The 15,222-nt window shown below is 50.4% G+C and overlaps 1 protein-coding gene and 1 long non-coding RNA gene across 6 annotated transcripts in view; one reads left to right on the top strand and one right to left on the bottom strand.

Moving 5' to 3' along the window:
* Window positions 1–4,613: 4,613 nt before the first annotated feature.
* On the bottom strand, window positions 4,614–12,569 carry LOC123331029. Its single transcript, XR_006547461.1, has 5 exons — window positions 12,457–12,569; window positions 6,522–6,721; window positions 5,886–6,041; window positions 5,414–5,555; window positions 4,614–4,777 (listed from the first exon to the last, which is right to left on the bottom strand). It is a non-coding gene; the product is annotated as an uncharacterized LOC123331029 (long non-coding RNA).
* Window positions 8,364–15,222, top strand: part of GAD1 (glutamate decarboxylase 1) — a 40,116-nt gene continuing 33,257 nt past the window's right edge. The window contains exons 1-4 of one of the 5 annotated variants that reach the window (XM_044933961.1): window positions 8,364–8,739; window positions 9,117–9,274; window positions 10,749–10,893; window positions 14,145–14,207. In XM_044933961.1, coding sequence (XP_044789896.1) covers window positions 10,812–10,893; window positions 14,145–14,207 — 145 coding nt within the window. In that variant the 5' untranslated portion in view covers window positions 8,364–8,739; window positions 9,117–9,274; window positions 10,749–10,811. Of the gene's footprint in view, window positions 8,740–8,816; window positions 9,275–9,412; window positions 9,634–9,675; window positions 9,951–10,748; window positions 10,894–12,679; window positions 13,032–14,144; window positions 14,208–15,222 lie in introns of those variants that run through there. The other 4 variants (XM_025275112.2, XM_044933956.1, XM_044933964.1 and 1 more) reach the window with 4 other exon arrangements.

Here is a 15,222-nt window from a genome sequence, read left to right as displayed (position 1 = left end):
CATTCAGAAAACTAAGATCATGGCATCCAGTCCCATCACTTCATTGCAAATAGATGGGGAAACAGTGAGAGACTTTATTTTGGGGGGGCTCCACAATCACTGCAGATGGTGACTGCATCCATGAAATTAAAAGACACTTGCTCCTTGGAAGAAAAGCTATGACCAACCTAGACAGCATATTAAAAAGCAGAGACATCACTTTGCCAACAAAGGTCCATCTAGTCAAGGCTATGGTTTTTCCAGTGGTCATGTATGGATGTGAGAGTTGGACCGTAAAGAAAGCTGAGCGCTGAAGAATTGATGCTTTTGAACTGTGATACGGGAGAAGACTCCTGAGAGTCCCTTGGACTGCAAGGAGATCCAACCAGTCCATCCTGAAGGAAAACAGACCTGAATATTCATTGGAAGGACTGATGTTGAAGCTGAAACTCCAATACTTTGGCCACCTGATGTGAAGAGCTGACTCATTGGAAAAGACCCTGATGCTGGGAAAGATTGAGGGCAGGAGGAGAAGGGGACGACAGAGGATGAGATGGCTGGATGGCATCACCGACTCAATGGACATGAGTTTGGGTGGACTCCAGGAGTTGGTGATGGACAGGGAGGCTTGGCATGCTGCAGTCCACAGGGTCACAAAGAGTCAGACACAACTGAGCGACTGAACTGAACTGAGCCTAAAAAAGCCCTTGTTTTCTTTGAATTGATTATGTAGTTCCTATTGTTGTGTAACTACAAAAAAAAAGTTTTAATAGTTGGTTAACTTTCCTGAGCCCTTTCCTGCCTTTTTTGAACACTTAGCTTGCCTTCTACTCTGTAACAAGGCTTTTGGTGTTTCATGCCCCTAGGTCCCTAAATGTATCTTCCCCTCAAAGAAAAATTATTCTGAATGTCTTGCCATGAAAAGGATTACTTGAAAACAATCATTCTGTAAAGAAGATAAATTTCACAGTTCCCTGTCTACCACTGGACAGTATGATAGGAGGAAAGATTCTTCCCCATCATAACAGGCACCAAATTCAGTTTCTTCCTGATGGCAACTGAAGAACTGAGCCAAACGTAGAGCAGAATACTTAAATCAGCAGACGACATCATCAGCCTACAGCCACCTTCCCTTAGTTCACATCCCACCAGTGCAAGAAAATAAAAGGAAAAATGTTAAAAATGCTATGTACTAAATGAACTTACAATTATACTTTTGAGAAACTTGACTCAAAACTGAAACTTGCTAAATTGAGTCACCTTTTGTCACCTGTTAAAACAGTGGTTCGTATACTGGCTGCTCCTTCATAGGCTAGATAAAGTCTAAGTGGTTCTGACTTTGAGGGACTTATTTTCATCCTTGTCTTTTTCTTCTCACCTCCTTATGTAAATCCAGATGAAGAAAATGATGCAAAACAACTGCCTATATTCATTCTGTAGGTGCTAGCTGCCTTCTAGATGGCCACCTGAAGATTGTAGGAATATATTGTCTATTCAGCTGCACAAAATATAAAAACCAGCCAAATATGCATGGGGTGGTTATAGTGTCCAGGAACCATTCTGTGCTGGGGATACATTGGTGTAAAAAGAAGTCCCTGCCCTCACAAAGCTTTTGTTTTAGTGAGAAGAAAGAAGCAATACATAAGTAAAATATACACTATGTCAAGTAGTTTAAAAAAAAAAAAGTGCTATAGGAAAAAAATAAGAATAGGGAGTGCCAAGACTAGGGGAGATCTGTAATTTTAAAATAGAAGGATAAAGAAAGGGCATCAAGAAAATTTTTGAACATTTGAGCAAAGACCAGAATGAGAAGGAAAAATCCTATGGAACATGGGGAAAGAGTTTTCCAAGCAGAAGAATATTCATTGCAAAGTCCCTGAGGTGGGAACATGCCAGAAATGTTCAAGAAATAACAAGAAAGCCAGAATCCCCAGGGCAGAGTAAAGACTTCAGCACAAAACTGGCTCCCTTTCACCCCTTCTCTGCTGAGTCTGAATGTTCCATCAGAAAGTTTTCTCCTCTAAGAATCAAAACTGTGTAGATTAACTAAACTACTAAAGAGGAAGGCCTCAAGTCCATGTTAAGGGATGGTGAAGCTCTACTGAAATGGGCAACAAAATAAAACACATATTAGGCTTTAGGCTTAGCCTCCAAGGAGAAAATATTTAAATGGATCAAAATCACTGCTGAACTAAGGGGAAGGAATACAAGCAGGAATTGACATACACTGAAAGCCATAAACTTGGGCACCACTGAACTTGTGAATATGGGTTTTATGGACATCAAACAGGACAGCCCAAAAGCTAAGATTAGCTCCCATTTTACTGATGAGAAAATTTAGACTGAGAGCATTTAAATAATAGCTAATAGAATTCAGATTTGAATTCAAGTCTGAATATCTTTAAAGTTTTTGCTTTTCTTCCTGTAACACTGCCTTGGCTCAAAACTTCGAGTCCATAGCATTCACAACAGAAAATTCCCCCGTGAAAGGAATCATGAAACAAACACTACTAATTAATTATTTCAGATGAATGAAGTCTTATCTGGTCTCATCTGATACCCCACCCCTCCCATTATGGGAATCCAAAGAGATTAAGTGATTTTCCAAGGTCAAACGGTTGTTAGGTGGGAGAGCCGGAAGGTCTTGCTGAGCCGTGCGCAGGGCGCTGAGACTGAAGAAAGAACCGTTTCCAGTCTGGTTCTCAGTCAAGTGTGTGCTCTGGGAAACCCTGAAACTTATCTGGACTTCAGTTTCCTCATCTTCAAAGTAGAGGATCTTGGGTGATGATTAAATGAGAGTTCAGACAATGAACATATCACATAATTGCCATGAGATAGATTTTTCATCTCTAACTATATCTATAGTCATGATTCTAAAGTGAGAGAAAGACACTGAGAGGGAGACAGACCGAGGTCTCTAACATGCCCCTACCCTCTTCCACCACCACCACTAGAAGTAGTCAGACTGGGACCCCACCCCCTTCCAGCACCACCACTAAGTAGGCCACACTGGACCCAGCCGGGGCTTTCCAGTAGTAAAGAATTCACCAGTGCAGGAGATGTAAGAGTTGTGGGTTCGATCCCTGGGTCAGGGAGATCCCCTGGAATAGGAATTGGCAATCCACTCTGGTATTCTTGCCTGGAAAATTCCGTGGACAGAGAAGCCTGTTGGGTTACAGCCCATAGAGTCTCAAAGAGTTCAACATGACCGAACATGCACATGCACAGGGCCCACACACAATAAGTAAGCCTAGGCAGCCAATACCAAGGCCATTCTCTGTGTCCAACCTTGGTTCTCCCTGGGCAATGCTGTATTTGTCAGTTACTTCCACAGAAATGATGCATCACACATTAACTCATGGATCTGCAGTTCAGCTCCATTCCTGTGTCCAAAGCAACTTACACGGCCAAGTCCTTATCAAAGTTGGTGGGGATGGGCGGGAAGGAGTGGGGGTGAAGAGTATACAGTTCAAATTTAGAGAAGAAACGTTTTACCAGTTAAAGTCTTCCCATGCTCCAATGCATGTATGTGGTTTATCCCTAGCTATGTAGTTGAGACAATGTGCCTATAGCCCCAGTGAAAAGATACTGATTATCATTTAATCTGCATATTTAGGGGCTTCTTGAGATTTTACCTTCTTGTAGATCTAAAGGATCCCTGACTTACCCAGAGGCAGAGAAAACAAGACATCAGCTGTGCACCCAAGAGAAAGATAGAAAGGAGGAGCTCCCAAGGCATTGATTTGCAGCTGACACAGCTGAGAACCTTAGGTGTGAGCTCTTGTTAACAAGAAAGAAACTGAGCTAGAAGAGCAATGATGAACCCCATCTGTTAAGGTTCTGTTTTCTTCCCTGAGTAACTGGCTCAGGATTAGGCCAGATAGGGAAGGAATCTGATCAAGAATAGAGATTTAAGTTATCAGATTCTCCACAACTAAGTCAGAACCTTCCAGAAAGAACCTCTCAGAAGCAGTGGTCCTAGGCACCTAATTCTGAAAACAAGGGCTAAATACCTGTTGTTCTAAATAGTTCAAGAGGTTTTACATTGGAAAAAAAAAAAAAAATACGGTTGACCTGGTCATATGACACAGATTTGAACTGTGAGTGTCCACTTAGATGAGAATTTTTTCAATAATAAATACCATGCTGCTGCTAAGTCGCTTCAGTCATGTCCGACTCTGTGCGACCCCAGAGACGGCAGCCTACCAGACTCCCCCGTCCCTGGGATTCTCCAGGCAAGAACACTGGAGTGGGTTGCCACTTCCTTCTCCAATGCATGAAAGTGAAAAGTTAAAGTGAAATTGCTCAGTCGTGTCCGACTCTTAGTGACCCCATGGACTGCAGCCTACCAGGCTCCTCTGCCCATGGGATTTTCCAGGCAAGAGTACTGGAGTGGGGTGCCATTGCCTTCTCCTAATAAATACTATAGTACTACACAATTCCAGGTTGGTTAAAAGTGTGAATGCAATCTAGGATACAAAGGAACCATGGATGTTGAGAAATTCTGTATATGGGGACTGTACGTTACACGTGGATTTCCACTGTGAGGAGGGCCACCCCAGCCCCCAGTGGTCCTTCAAGCCTCAGCTGTATTGCTATTACATACTGTTTCACTAAAAAAAACATATAGGAAATCATCTTCCTTGCATCCCATTTATTTGCTGCTGCTGCTGCTAAGTCATTTCAGTTGTGTCCGACTCTGTGCAACCCCATAGATGGCAGCCCACCAGGCTCCTCCGTCCATGGGATTTTCCAAGCAAGAGTGCTGGAGTGGGTTGCCATTGCCTTCTCGAAGTTTCTGGTAAGAGAATTGAAAACAGATACATTTTCGAAGCTCTGTCAGAATTGCAGTTGAGGACTGTTACTTCCTTGTTGTATGTTGTGTGTTGTTGTTGTGTGTCCTGTTTCACAGTGAAACACCTTGGCTAATACCAGAGTTTCTGTCCTGAGGCTACCTTTAAAGAGCAGTTTTGTGGGAAAGAATCAGATACTTTACATCCCCTTCTCTTTCACCAAAGGGACTCTCTTTCACCAAAGGGACAAAGATTCTGAGTGTTTCCGGCCACTTCCGGCAGCCTCTCTAAGCATTAAAAAGAAAAAGAAAAAAAAAGACCCTGCTTTGTGAAATATGGCAGAGTGTGAGCGTGAACTGGAAAAGGCCTGCCAGCAGCAGTTTTCCTTCAAGTACTGCTCTCTTGTGGAACCCGTTGTTCCCTGTCAGAAATAGTAGTCTGTCGCCATCTGGTGGCCCCCCCGTCGTCGTCGTGTTGGAAATAGCGAGAATAGGGCGTCTTAAAATGTGCACAAGATTTGCTCAAATACAAATTACTCTATCCTCTTTGATTAATTTCTTTATTATTAGAATATTTTCACCTTCAGAAAGGGACCATGTGACCTAAAGGGAAGGGACCATGTGACCATTATTTGAACTCACCACTGTTCTTCAGAAGAAAAGGTTGTAATTTCCGGAGTCCTCTTGGCTGCGTTCAATTCCGGCTGGAATTCTCTCTCGCTTGCCACAATTTTTAACCCCTTCCTGTCTTTCAGGGGTGAGTGTGAGTGTCTTCCAGGGGTGCCTGTTGTGGGTAAGGGTGTCGATTTAGCTATGGTTCCCAAGGAAGGTCCAGAATGAACTGTCTTTAAAGTACACAATCGCACCGAACTCGCTCTCACTTAAGAAAAGCTGAGTAAACAACGCCTCCCGCAGCCCTCGTCTAGGGAGACAGACGTTTAAACGGTGAGCACTGCTATTTTCCCCCCTCTTTTTTGGTCATAAATTAGATGCTTAAAATAGACTTTAACAAGCAAAAATGAATTCACAATGTGGCTCCAAAATTACCTTTTCTGAAGGCTAAAAATGCTAAATGCGTCAAAAAAAAAAAGATTGACGTTTCATATTTACTCACCTTGACGTGGACCATATTTTACGCATACTTCACCCACTCCTTTTTTTCCTTTGCCGAAAGGTTTGGCTCCAAATCCACTTGGAGTATCTTTAAACCTCCCAGAGAAGGGGTACTGTGGGCGGAGGGTCATGTTCCCAAGCCCCAGGCATCCTTGACCTAAAAGAAAGTTGTCTTCTTAAGACACAATCGAGTAGCCGGAGCTGCAGGCTAGCAAAACCTCCACGCCCGGAAGAGAGAGACCAGAAGGGTCGCACTCGCCGCCTCTTTTTTTCTGCCTCTGGGCATCTTGTTCCCATTTCTTCAAAGTGCTAAACCTTAGATCAAAAGCAAACGAAACAGCTGGGCGGATACCACTCCCTTCCCGGCCACTCCTCACCACCGGTTCGAGTCCCTAGAGAGGATATCTTTTTACCACCCCCATCATTCAAAGCATCTTCCCCCGGGAGTAATAAAAGATAAAAAGAAGAGTGGAAAAATATAAACAAAAATATAGGTCCCAAATATTCTGAAGAGCCAAAAGACAACCACAACCACCCTCCTTGCATATTCTTACTGGGGAGGCAAGTAGGGGGCGAGGTACTCCACCACCACCACCACCACCCCGCCCCAAAAGGGGAAAACAAACCCAGCATTTACTGCCTGGAGGCGGATGGTGCGAGGGAGGCGGGTTTGCTAGATACTGGCGACCTAAGCCGACGAACTGGAGGCTTCAGCTTCCAAACCGTGGGCTCTGTCCTTGGTGCTGAAAGAGCCGTGCCCTACGTCCGAACTCTCTGTGCTGAAACTGTGGAATTCTGGGCCCTCAGTTCTTTACCATCTCCGCTGAGCCCAAGAGCCTGGGTTGGAATGGAAGATAATTGGAAACCAAACCAGACCCATAAAGTCCCCAAGACTGTTTCTCTCCCCTCCTAACTGGAATGTCCATGAATGCAGGGATAATATAAGTTGCCAAGACAGTGTAAGTTCCCTGAAAACAGAGCCTGACACCAAGCATGTGATTCATAAACATTTAACATATTACTTACTAATATCATATTAAACATTTTAAAATTAAGGACAAGCAGGACCCTTCATTCCTCCCTTCCCTCTATATAAAGGAGAAAGGGAGGGATATCCGTGCACCTGGACGGACTCAGCTTTAATTTGCTATACACAGTCCTGTAGATTTCTTTCTCCGGCGAGATTATTTTATTGGCTAAAACCTTAGAGGTGAGAGTTTTGAACACAGAAATCAGAAGAGGGAGTGGTTGGAAGTGTCTGATGCCACAGGTGAAAGTAAACAAATCTTCCTTTCTGGGGAATCTCGGGTCTTGGGAGAAGGTGGAAGGGACAGAAGCTGAGCAGGCGTCTTCCTGGTACAGCACACCCTGAAAGGAGCCTCCTCCGGCTAGCCTCCTAGCCCCAGCGCATCTCGAATGATTTATCACTAGCACCCGGGTCCTTGATTGGCACAATCATTTCTCTTAGGGAGACCTGAGGAGGGGGCGTGGGTGGAATTCCGAGCCTTTTTTCTTAGTAAACTGCGTTTTTCAAGCGTGGCAGAGATGCTGCGCGGTGCGCGGTTTGGAGGGTTTTTTCTGCGTGGAGTGGGCACGCCCACCTGCCCAGTCCTGAGCTCTGGGACCCGGAGTTGCAGTGACCTACGCCTGCCTTTCTGCATGCTCTTCCGTTTTAAAAAAGTGCCCGAGGTCTTACTGTAAGATTGAGAGAGGGCAACAGTATTTTCTTTAGTATCAAGGGCAACGCGGTTATTTCAAACCTCACAACAAGAACCCTCTTACTAAATGGGACTGTATCTTCCCAGGCGGAAAGGCAGAATCTTCGGTCTCCCTTATGGAATTTTCAGTGCTTTGCACGATTTTCGGCATTCCCACTGTGTAATGGTGAAAGGCAATAAGACATTCAGAGAGAAGAATCAGGATTCCGGTGGACTAGCAAGGTCGAAGAAGTGTCCATAAATAACCCCTGCCTGCAGCATCGCAACAACAAAATCACTGTGAAAACGAGGAAAGAAATCACTGGTTACACTGTGTCACCCAGACACAATGATCAACTCTGTTTTGCCCTAAAGAAAAAGAAACTGGGGTGGAGGAAAGAGGACACTATAAATTAGAGAGGAGGGTGCCTGAGGGTTGGCTTGAAAAGGCGGGAGAATAACAGCCATGCCAGCCCCTCCAGGTGTTGACCCTGGGGCGCAAGGAAAGACCCGGCCAGCACAGGGCCTCTCGGTCTCTGGCCGCCTGGCGCCATCTGGTGGAAATTTTTCCGTGAACGCCTTATACCGCGAGGGGCTTTTGGAACGCGGCAGTTTGTTCAATCCGTCTAAATATTGCAAAAAGAGAGTCCTTAAACAGCGTGAGACGAAGGGAGAGTGGAGGGGTGCCGGCCTGGGCAGAGATGGCCGGTCCGCTTCCCCCAGCCCAGCCCCGGGCCACCTCTATGCTCGGGTTCCCCTTGTGTGTGGAGCGGCGCTCGTGCGTGTTATTAACCTTCAGATGTGATCAATCAGGAGGACTCCTTTCCCCATCACCAAGGGAACAGAAGCTAGGAGGGAGCGTATAGTGGGTTGGAAATCGGACCCTTTTCTCTACGGAGGCACTCGGTAGTATGCGCCGGTGGAGTACTTGGGGAAGCTCCGAGCAGGATGAGAAAACTGAAGTGAAAAAGAGATGGAGTCCTCTACGGGTCTGCGAGTTCTCTCATCTCTGCTTTTACAACGATCCTGGCTCAGTAGAGAGCCAGCAAGGACATGACCCAGGGAGCGGTTTCCGCTCAAGGAGGCATCATAAAGCTGGGGGAGCCGCGGGGCAAGTAACAGAGGCAAAGCTACAGCTCTTGTCTTCTAGAGGATATGGTAATAGGGGAGAGGAAAGGGAGGGAGAAGCACTCAGCGAGGCAGAATTCTTCATAGAATTTCTCTTTTCCTTCTCCTTACCCGACCCTCTGCCTAGCTCAAAAAACAGAGCGTGTTGAGTACGTTCTGGATTACTCATAGGGCTTTTTCTTTTCTTTTTTCCGGGTGCAAACCCGTGATCTGGGTTTATAATCGCCCTATAAAGCTCCAGAGGCGGTCGGGCACCTGCAAGGAGCCCCGCCGCTCTGCCCACGAGCTGCCCCCGCGAGCAGCGGCCTCGTGATTCCCCTGCTGAGCCGGTCCCCGCCTCCCCACTCCGCCTCCGCCTCCCCCAAAGCCAAGCAGCCGTCTCTTCGGATCGCTCTCCTCTCTTCCAGGAGCTCGCGTGCGGGACGGTGCTAGCAAAAGAGAGGCTGCATCTGGAGGTGACGCCGGGCAGATTACGCCTGAGGCAGAGCCGGGCCGAGCCGGGCAGATCGCTGGGCGCTACGCAGAAGAGCGGCAGGATCGCGCGGCTTGCTGTCTCCCAGCCTAGGTGGGTAAGCGCGCAACCGCCGGGATCTTCCCAGTGCCCAGCTGCGATTGTTCAGCTGGGTCCTGTTCAGCCGCGGTTTCATGGCCAATCCCCACCCCCAGAGTCTGTTGTCTACCCTCCTGAACCGAGAGCGTCCCGCCCGCCCCAGTCTTAGCTCCCGGTTCCTGCGCGATACAGAGACCTCAGCCTTCACAATCATCCCAACCCCATCAGCGAGATTCATGCCCCGAGGACGCACAGGGGCTGAGGCTCACGCAGAAGTGGAGCGAGAGCGATTTTCTCCTCCGCTTCCCGGCTGCGAGCACCGGTCTCACCAACGGGCTCCTGGCCAGCAGCAGCCGAAGGCGCGACTCAGAGCGGTAACCTGTTACTTCCCCAGAAACCGCTGTCTCCCAGCTGCCTACGTTGCTATGCGAGTGCGCGCGCGGGGCTAGGTGTGGGGGTCCTATGGAGAGTGTGGAGGCGGTGGCCTGCGGGCGCTACTCTGCAGGCTCTTGTATCTACCCAGCTTTGCCCGCACTCTTTCTGTTCCCTGGCCTTCGGAAGCCATCGCACCAATGCTGAGCGCGGAGAAGGGACGCCGCGCACCTATCCTTATCTGCCGCCTCCCGCCCGCTGGGCACAAGTTGATTTCCCCGGTGATGTTCCCCTTTCTTGCCTCCCTCATCCTCCCCAGGTCTGTACAGCGAGAAATCCGGGGTGGAGGGGAAATACAGAAACAAGAACGGAGCCCGGTTCTTGGCTTCGAAATGGCTTAAAGCGGGCGGGGCAAGAGGGAGACGAGCGAGGTTCCGACTCGCTGCTTTCTGGCTGTCTGGAGTACAAGGTGACTGTATATCTTCCCCAGCCAAATCCGAGGGAGACCGTGAAAACACGAACCCCTTTTTCTCCTCTCACCTTGTCTCACCAAAGTCCCCGTTCCCTGGAGCAGTTAGCCTCCTTCTTTTTAGGGAATTAGCCAGACACAACAACGGGAACCAGACACCGAACCAGACGTGCCCGCCCTGTGCGCCCTCCTCCTGCTCACCACCTCCCCCCCCTCCCCGGGCCCCTCCTGCCTGCCCGCCAGCCGGCTGCTGAGACCCAATAGAGCTTGTCACGGCTGGGCTGGAAAATCGCGCACTGAGTCTCCCTAGCCCTCCTAGCCCAGCCGCCCGAACCCGCGCGACCTGCACTGGCCTTGGGTTCCCCTAGTCTCAGCGCTGCGCTCCAGGTCGCGCCACCGCGCCGCCAGACTGGAGAGGAGCCCGGGGCTACGTTGCGAGCGCCCGAATCCCAGAGCTCGCGTGCACGTCTCCTCCTCCCCCAGTCCCCAGCCTGGCGCTCCCCCAACCCAACCCGCCAGCTGCCCTTCCTTTCGCCTCTCCCTAGCCCAGACTTCAGCGGGAGCGTCCGCGCCCCCGCCCGCTCAATCGCCTCCCGCGCTCCTGGACCCCGGAAGCCCTCCCCATACAGCTCTCGAATCTCTTTGCAGCCTTTTCTAGTGCCCGACCGGCCGAGGACCCTGGACAGCAGAGGCCTCGGGACGACCGAGCTGATGGCGTCTTCGACCCCTTCTTCGTCTGCAACCTCCTCGAACGCGGGAGCGGACCCCAATACTACCAACCTGCGCCCCACAAGTAGGTCCTGCTCTAGTTTCCTATCAAATGATGGGGGCGCTGGGACCTGAGGAGTCTGCGCTGGCGTAAAGGGAAGGGGGAGCGCGGAGATGATGGAGGCTAGAAAGAAATGGGGCCCTGACCCAGGTCTCAACCAGAGGTCGTTCGACTGCCAGGGATGCTAGGTGATTCCAGGGCGCTAAGAGAGTGGGAACCACACAGGGTCGGAGCGGCGGCGATCTTTCGCTACGGGTGAAGGACGCGCAGTGAGAGTGTTGTTTGTGTTGTGTTGTGTTGTGTTGTGTGTGGTTTCTTTGCTAGGTGAGACGACCGGGGTCGGTGCACGGGGAGATGTGAGGAGCTGGGAGACTCAGCGGGAATAGAGTTTTCTATCTCCAGATTTCGTTGAGCCGAGATCTGACCCCTCCCCCTCCGTCTTTCCCCCTGGAAGTCTATAATCAGCGGAAATTTCGACGTTAATTGCAGCTTTTAGAAAACTCGGGGTCCCTAATTGCTCCAAATTTGCGTCGAGCTATTGACGAGTGAGGGAGAAGCCAGTGGCGAAAAAGGAGCATAAAACGTTCTGAGATTAAGCCTCTACATTTTAGACAATTAATTACATTTCAAAGACAAAAAAAAAAAAAAGTGGGCCACATTCTGAGTGGCAAGAAGTGGGGAACAAGGAGGAGCCCAGAAGGTTTGCCAGGGAAGAAGGAGAGAGCAGCCCTCTCTTTTTTCCGGGCCAGGAGACCTGTCAGCAGTGGACACCTCCCAAAGAGTGAAAGGGGGAACGAGATAAAAGGTGGCGGGAAGATTTATGTTTCCCCATCCCTAGCTCGGTGTGGCTCTTCAACCCATTTGTAGAATCTGGGCTTAATTCAGATTGATTTCCTACCTCTTTGTAGAGGTGGGAAGATGGAGAAATTGTTTTCCGTTTTCCACTTTAGATTTAAATGGTCTCCCTCCAAATCTATCAGCTCCAGACAGTAAGGGCCCCAAAATTTCTGTATAAAAAGGGGGCTTAAGGGTGGTACTGTGATTGGAAAGAGGGCTCATTGCTTCGCTTTTATGGCACTTTCTATAAGCTTGAGAAAACATCAATTGTTCTCAACAAGGAAGGTTGGCAGGGGGCGGAGGAGGGAGTGGTCAGGTAAGCCCTTTATCCTACCCATAGGTACTGCCCTTAGCTTCTTGGCAGAAGACCTCCTCTTAAATTTTTAGACTGCTTTCCAGTTCCCTTTGCAGCTCCGATGCCCCACCCCCAGGGAAGCTACAATTACCCACACACAATAAAGAGGGACTCAAGAGGGCCGCCAGCCTTGGTGGCTCATGAGCTGCACACTGGCCACCCAGAGCTGCTCGGAGGCCTGAGTGCCTTTGTCTGTTGCTGAGGCACAGATGGATTTCTTTTCCAGTTCTCTCCACATTTCCCGCCCCTTTTCTGCTGCCTTGGCAAGGGTGGGTATCCATAGTGTTCATCCACCCTCGAGTCCTGCACCCCCATCACGCCCCTACTTCCCAGAGGCAGCCCCCAGTGGAGCCCATGTGCCCAAACCTAGGTCCAGACCCAGTAGAGGCACTGACCTGAATTCGTTCATGGCCTGGAGGTCGCGCCCGGAATTCGCCAAGGCAGAGGGAAGATCCTGAAACACAGGTTCTGAGAAGCACCTGTCTTGTTTCCCGCCCCAACAGCCCAGCTGCGGTGAGCATCCCAGGCTGCACTCACTCACCTGGCTCTCTACCCACTCTTGCCTGCCCAGCTGGCTCCGCTTCTCTGCTCCTCCAAGGTCTCCTGGGAAGTGGCTTTGCTTAATTCACACAATTTTACACAACCTCTTACTGCAGTGGCCCGCCTCTTGGCCCTAGACCTCTCAGTCTTCCCTACATCAAAGGGGCTCTCTCACTTCCTCTTCCCATCTCACTCCCTTTCTTTCACTGTAATCCCCAACTCTAAAAGGCAGTGCAGTGGGTCTGAACTCCAAGCCATAGCTGAGTGACCTTGGAAAACTCTCCTCACCTCTCTGAGCCTCACTGTTATTATTTGTGAAAATGAGTCTTAGATTAACACGCCTCTTGCTTCATAGGATTATGAGGATTAGGTGGGATGACGTTTACAGTGAAAGCACTGCGCCGGGTGGAAATAGCACTTTACCTTAAAGGTGCTGTTACCGGGGTTTAGCTTTCGCACTGATTTACTGTCTGATGCAGGAACTCCATTTGTGACACGATGTCTCTCTGACACGATGTCTCTCTGACATCGGGCTAGTTCCTCTCCCCGCTGAGGCTCTGTTGTGCCTCGGGTTTAATGGATGTCACTCTCCTTATCGCAGCCAACATTCGTGCGGGGCTGAAGGCACCGGCCAGGATGGGGTGGGGGATGGGAGGGACTAGAGACGCCTTGCTATGAGGAATCTGAGAATTTCTCGCTAAGCCCACCACACCAGGTCGCACGCGGGCTCCTCAGGCACCCCTGTACTGCTAGATGGAAGTTGAACCCTGAAGGCAGGCTAGACACTGAGGAGTCTGAGAATACGGCAGCTCCTGAGTCCCCGATTTAGACCTCGAGAAAAAGTGTCTGATTCCCTTTACTTCTAGAGATACCGGAGGGAAGGGTTAATGAGGGGCAGGTTAGGAAGAGGGGGCAGGGATGAAGACCCCAGGCGCACTATTGTCTTACTGACTCCCCCAGTCCCACTGAAGAGCAGCCAAGCGAGCCCGATCATCTAGTCAAATACTATTTTTCACCCAATTAATTCCTGAACTCTTCCGCGACCCCATTTCATGCCAGTTTATTTTAAGCTGCCACTCGGCTGGAGACCCGCCAAGAAATTATGAGACGCGTTGGTCCCAGATGTCTCTTGTGTTCCCTTTCCTGGCTGCTGTGGTCGCCCTTCGGGCAGAGACCAAGGGACAGGGCCTGCGGGTGGGTGCTGGGCAACTGAGGAGCCAGCCCTGTCCCACTCCGCGACCCCTCGGAGGCTACCCGACTTGAATGGCTGGGGTCGCTTGGAGGCCCAGCAGAGCGCGGGGCGCGCGGCCTCTCAGAGACATTGTTCCCTATCTGAAGTAGAATCGGAAAGGGACTGTGGTGGGTTCTCTGAGGGCACGAGTCTCCCTGTCAGCCCAAAGGTCAGATTCAGCTCGTTGGGGAAAGAGCTATTTAATAAGGCGCACTGGCAAAGACCTGCCCCCACCCTCCCCAGAACACCTTTGCCTTCGACCGGGTCCCAGACTGTCCGAGCCTCACTGAACGCACGTCTCTTGCTTTCTAGCGTATGACACCTGGTGCGGCGTGGCCCATGGATGCACCAGAAAACTGGGGCTGAAGATCTGCGGTGAGTGAAAGCGCCCGCTGGGCCCCAAAGGGCTTCGAGGCGAGCTGGCTTGGCGGGTTTGGGAGAGTGGGATGTAAGCGGAAGGGAATCCTGGCTTCTGAATGTTTTCGGAAGTGTCTACAGCCCCGACGCCGGGCGGAGACGCTCCTCTGCGGGTCTTGACCTTCATCTGCCCTCTTCTGACCTGTTCCCAAGGGATCTTTTCCGATAGGGTCCAGGGGTCGGGGCTCCCCTGGCTGGGGACGAGCACAGCGCCCCAGCACTACAGCCTCGCTTGCTCTTCGTGCCCCGCGCTGGGGCAGTTCTGACCGGAGCGCTCGGCCTGTGTGTCGCGAAGGTGGAGTAAAAAGGTCTGGCTTTCCTGGAGAGCAGGCCTAAGGCGAGATACACGGCTAAGACGGTGGCTAACGCTTCGTACCTCTTCCGCCTCCACCATTGCGGGTTGAAAGTGGGCTTCTCGGCTGGACATTTTTGCCCCGAGATGTCAAAACGGATTCAGATGGCGTTCTTTGAGGCCTTGGAGGCCAAAAGAAAGGATTGCCAGCAGCCCTAGGTGGCCTGCCTGGAGGAAGTGCGGGCAGTGCAAGCTAGAGGTTTTGCGGAGCTTGCCCTTGAAGGGAGAGGCGGGAAGGGAAAGGGGGCCAAGGGGGCGTGGGGCCGCAAGAGGGAAAGAGGGGGTGTCGGGCACGATTCGTCAGAGCGGAAGGAACAATAGATCTGGGAGCTGGAGGGGAGGAAAGAACAGCTCTCCAGAGACGTGAGGATCCGAAATGAAAACGTCCAAGGGGGTGTGATTTTTTTTTTAAGGAAAAAAAGATTTGTTCGAAGGGACACAGCTGTGTGGCTCCGGCTGAACAATGAGGACTTGCTTTCCTTGCTACATTTCACCGTCTAAAATCTCTAGCCTTATCGGACCCAGAAAATACGGACGTCCCCGGGCAGGGGCTGGAGAGGCGGGGGAAGATTAACGAGGGCTTATTAAAAGGCAGTCCCTCAGCTGCTGCGCTCGGGAGAT

The sequence above is a fragment of the Bubalus bubalis genome, chromosome 2, assembly GCF_019923935.1.
Source record: "Bubalus bubalis isolate 160015118507 breed Murrah chromosome 2, NDDB_SH_1, whole genome shotgun sequence".
NCBI lineage: Eukaryota > Metazoa > Chordata > Mammalia > Artiodactyla > Bovidae > Bubalus > Bubalus bubalis.
This window is presented reverse-complemented; position numbering and strand designations above follow the sequence as displayed.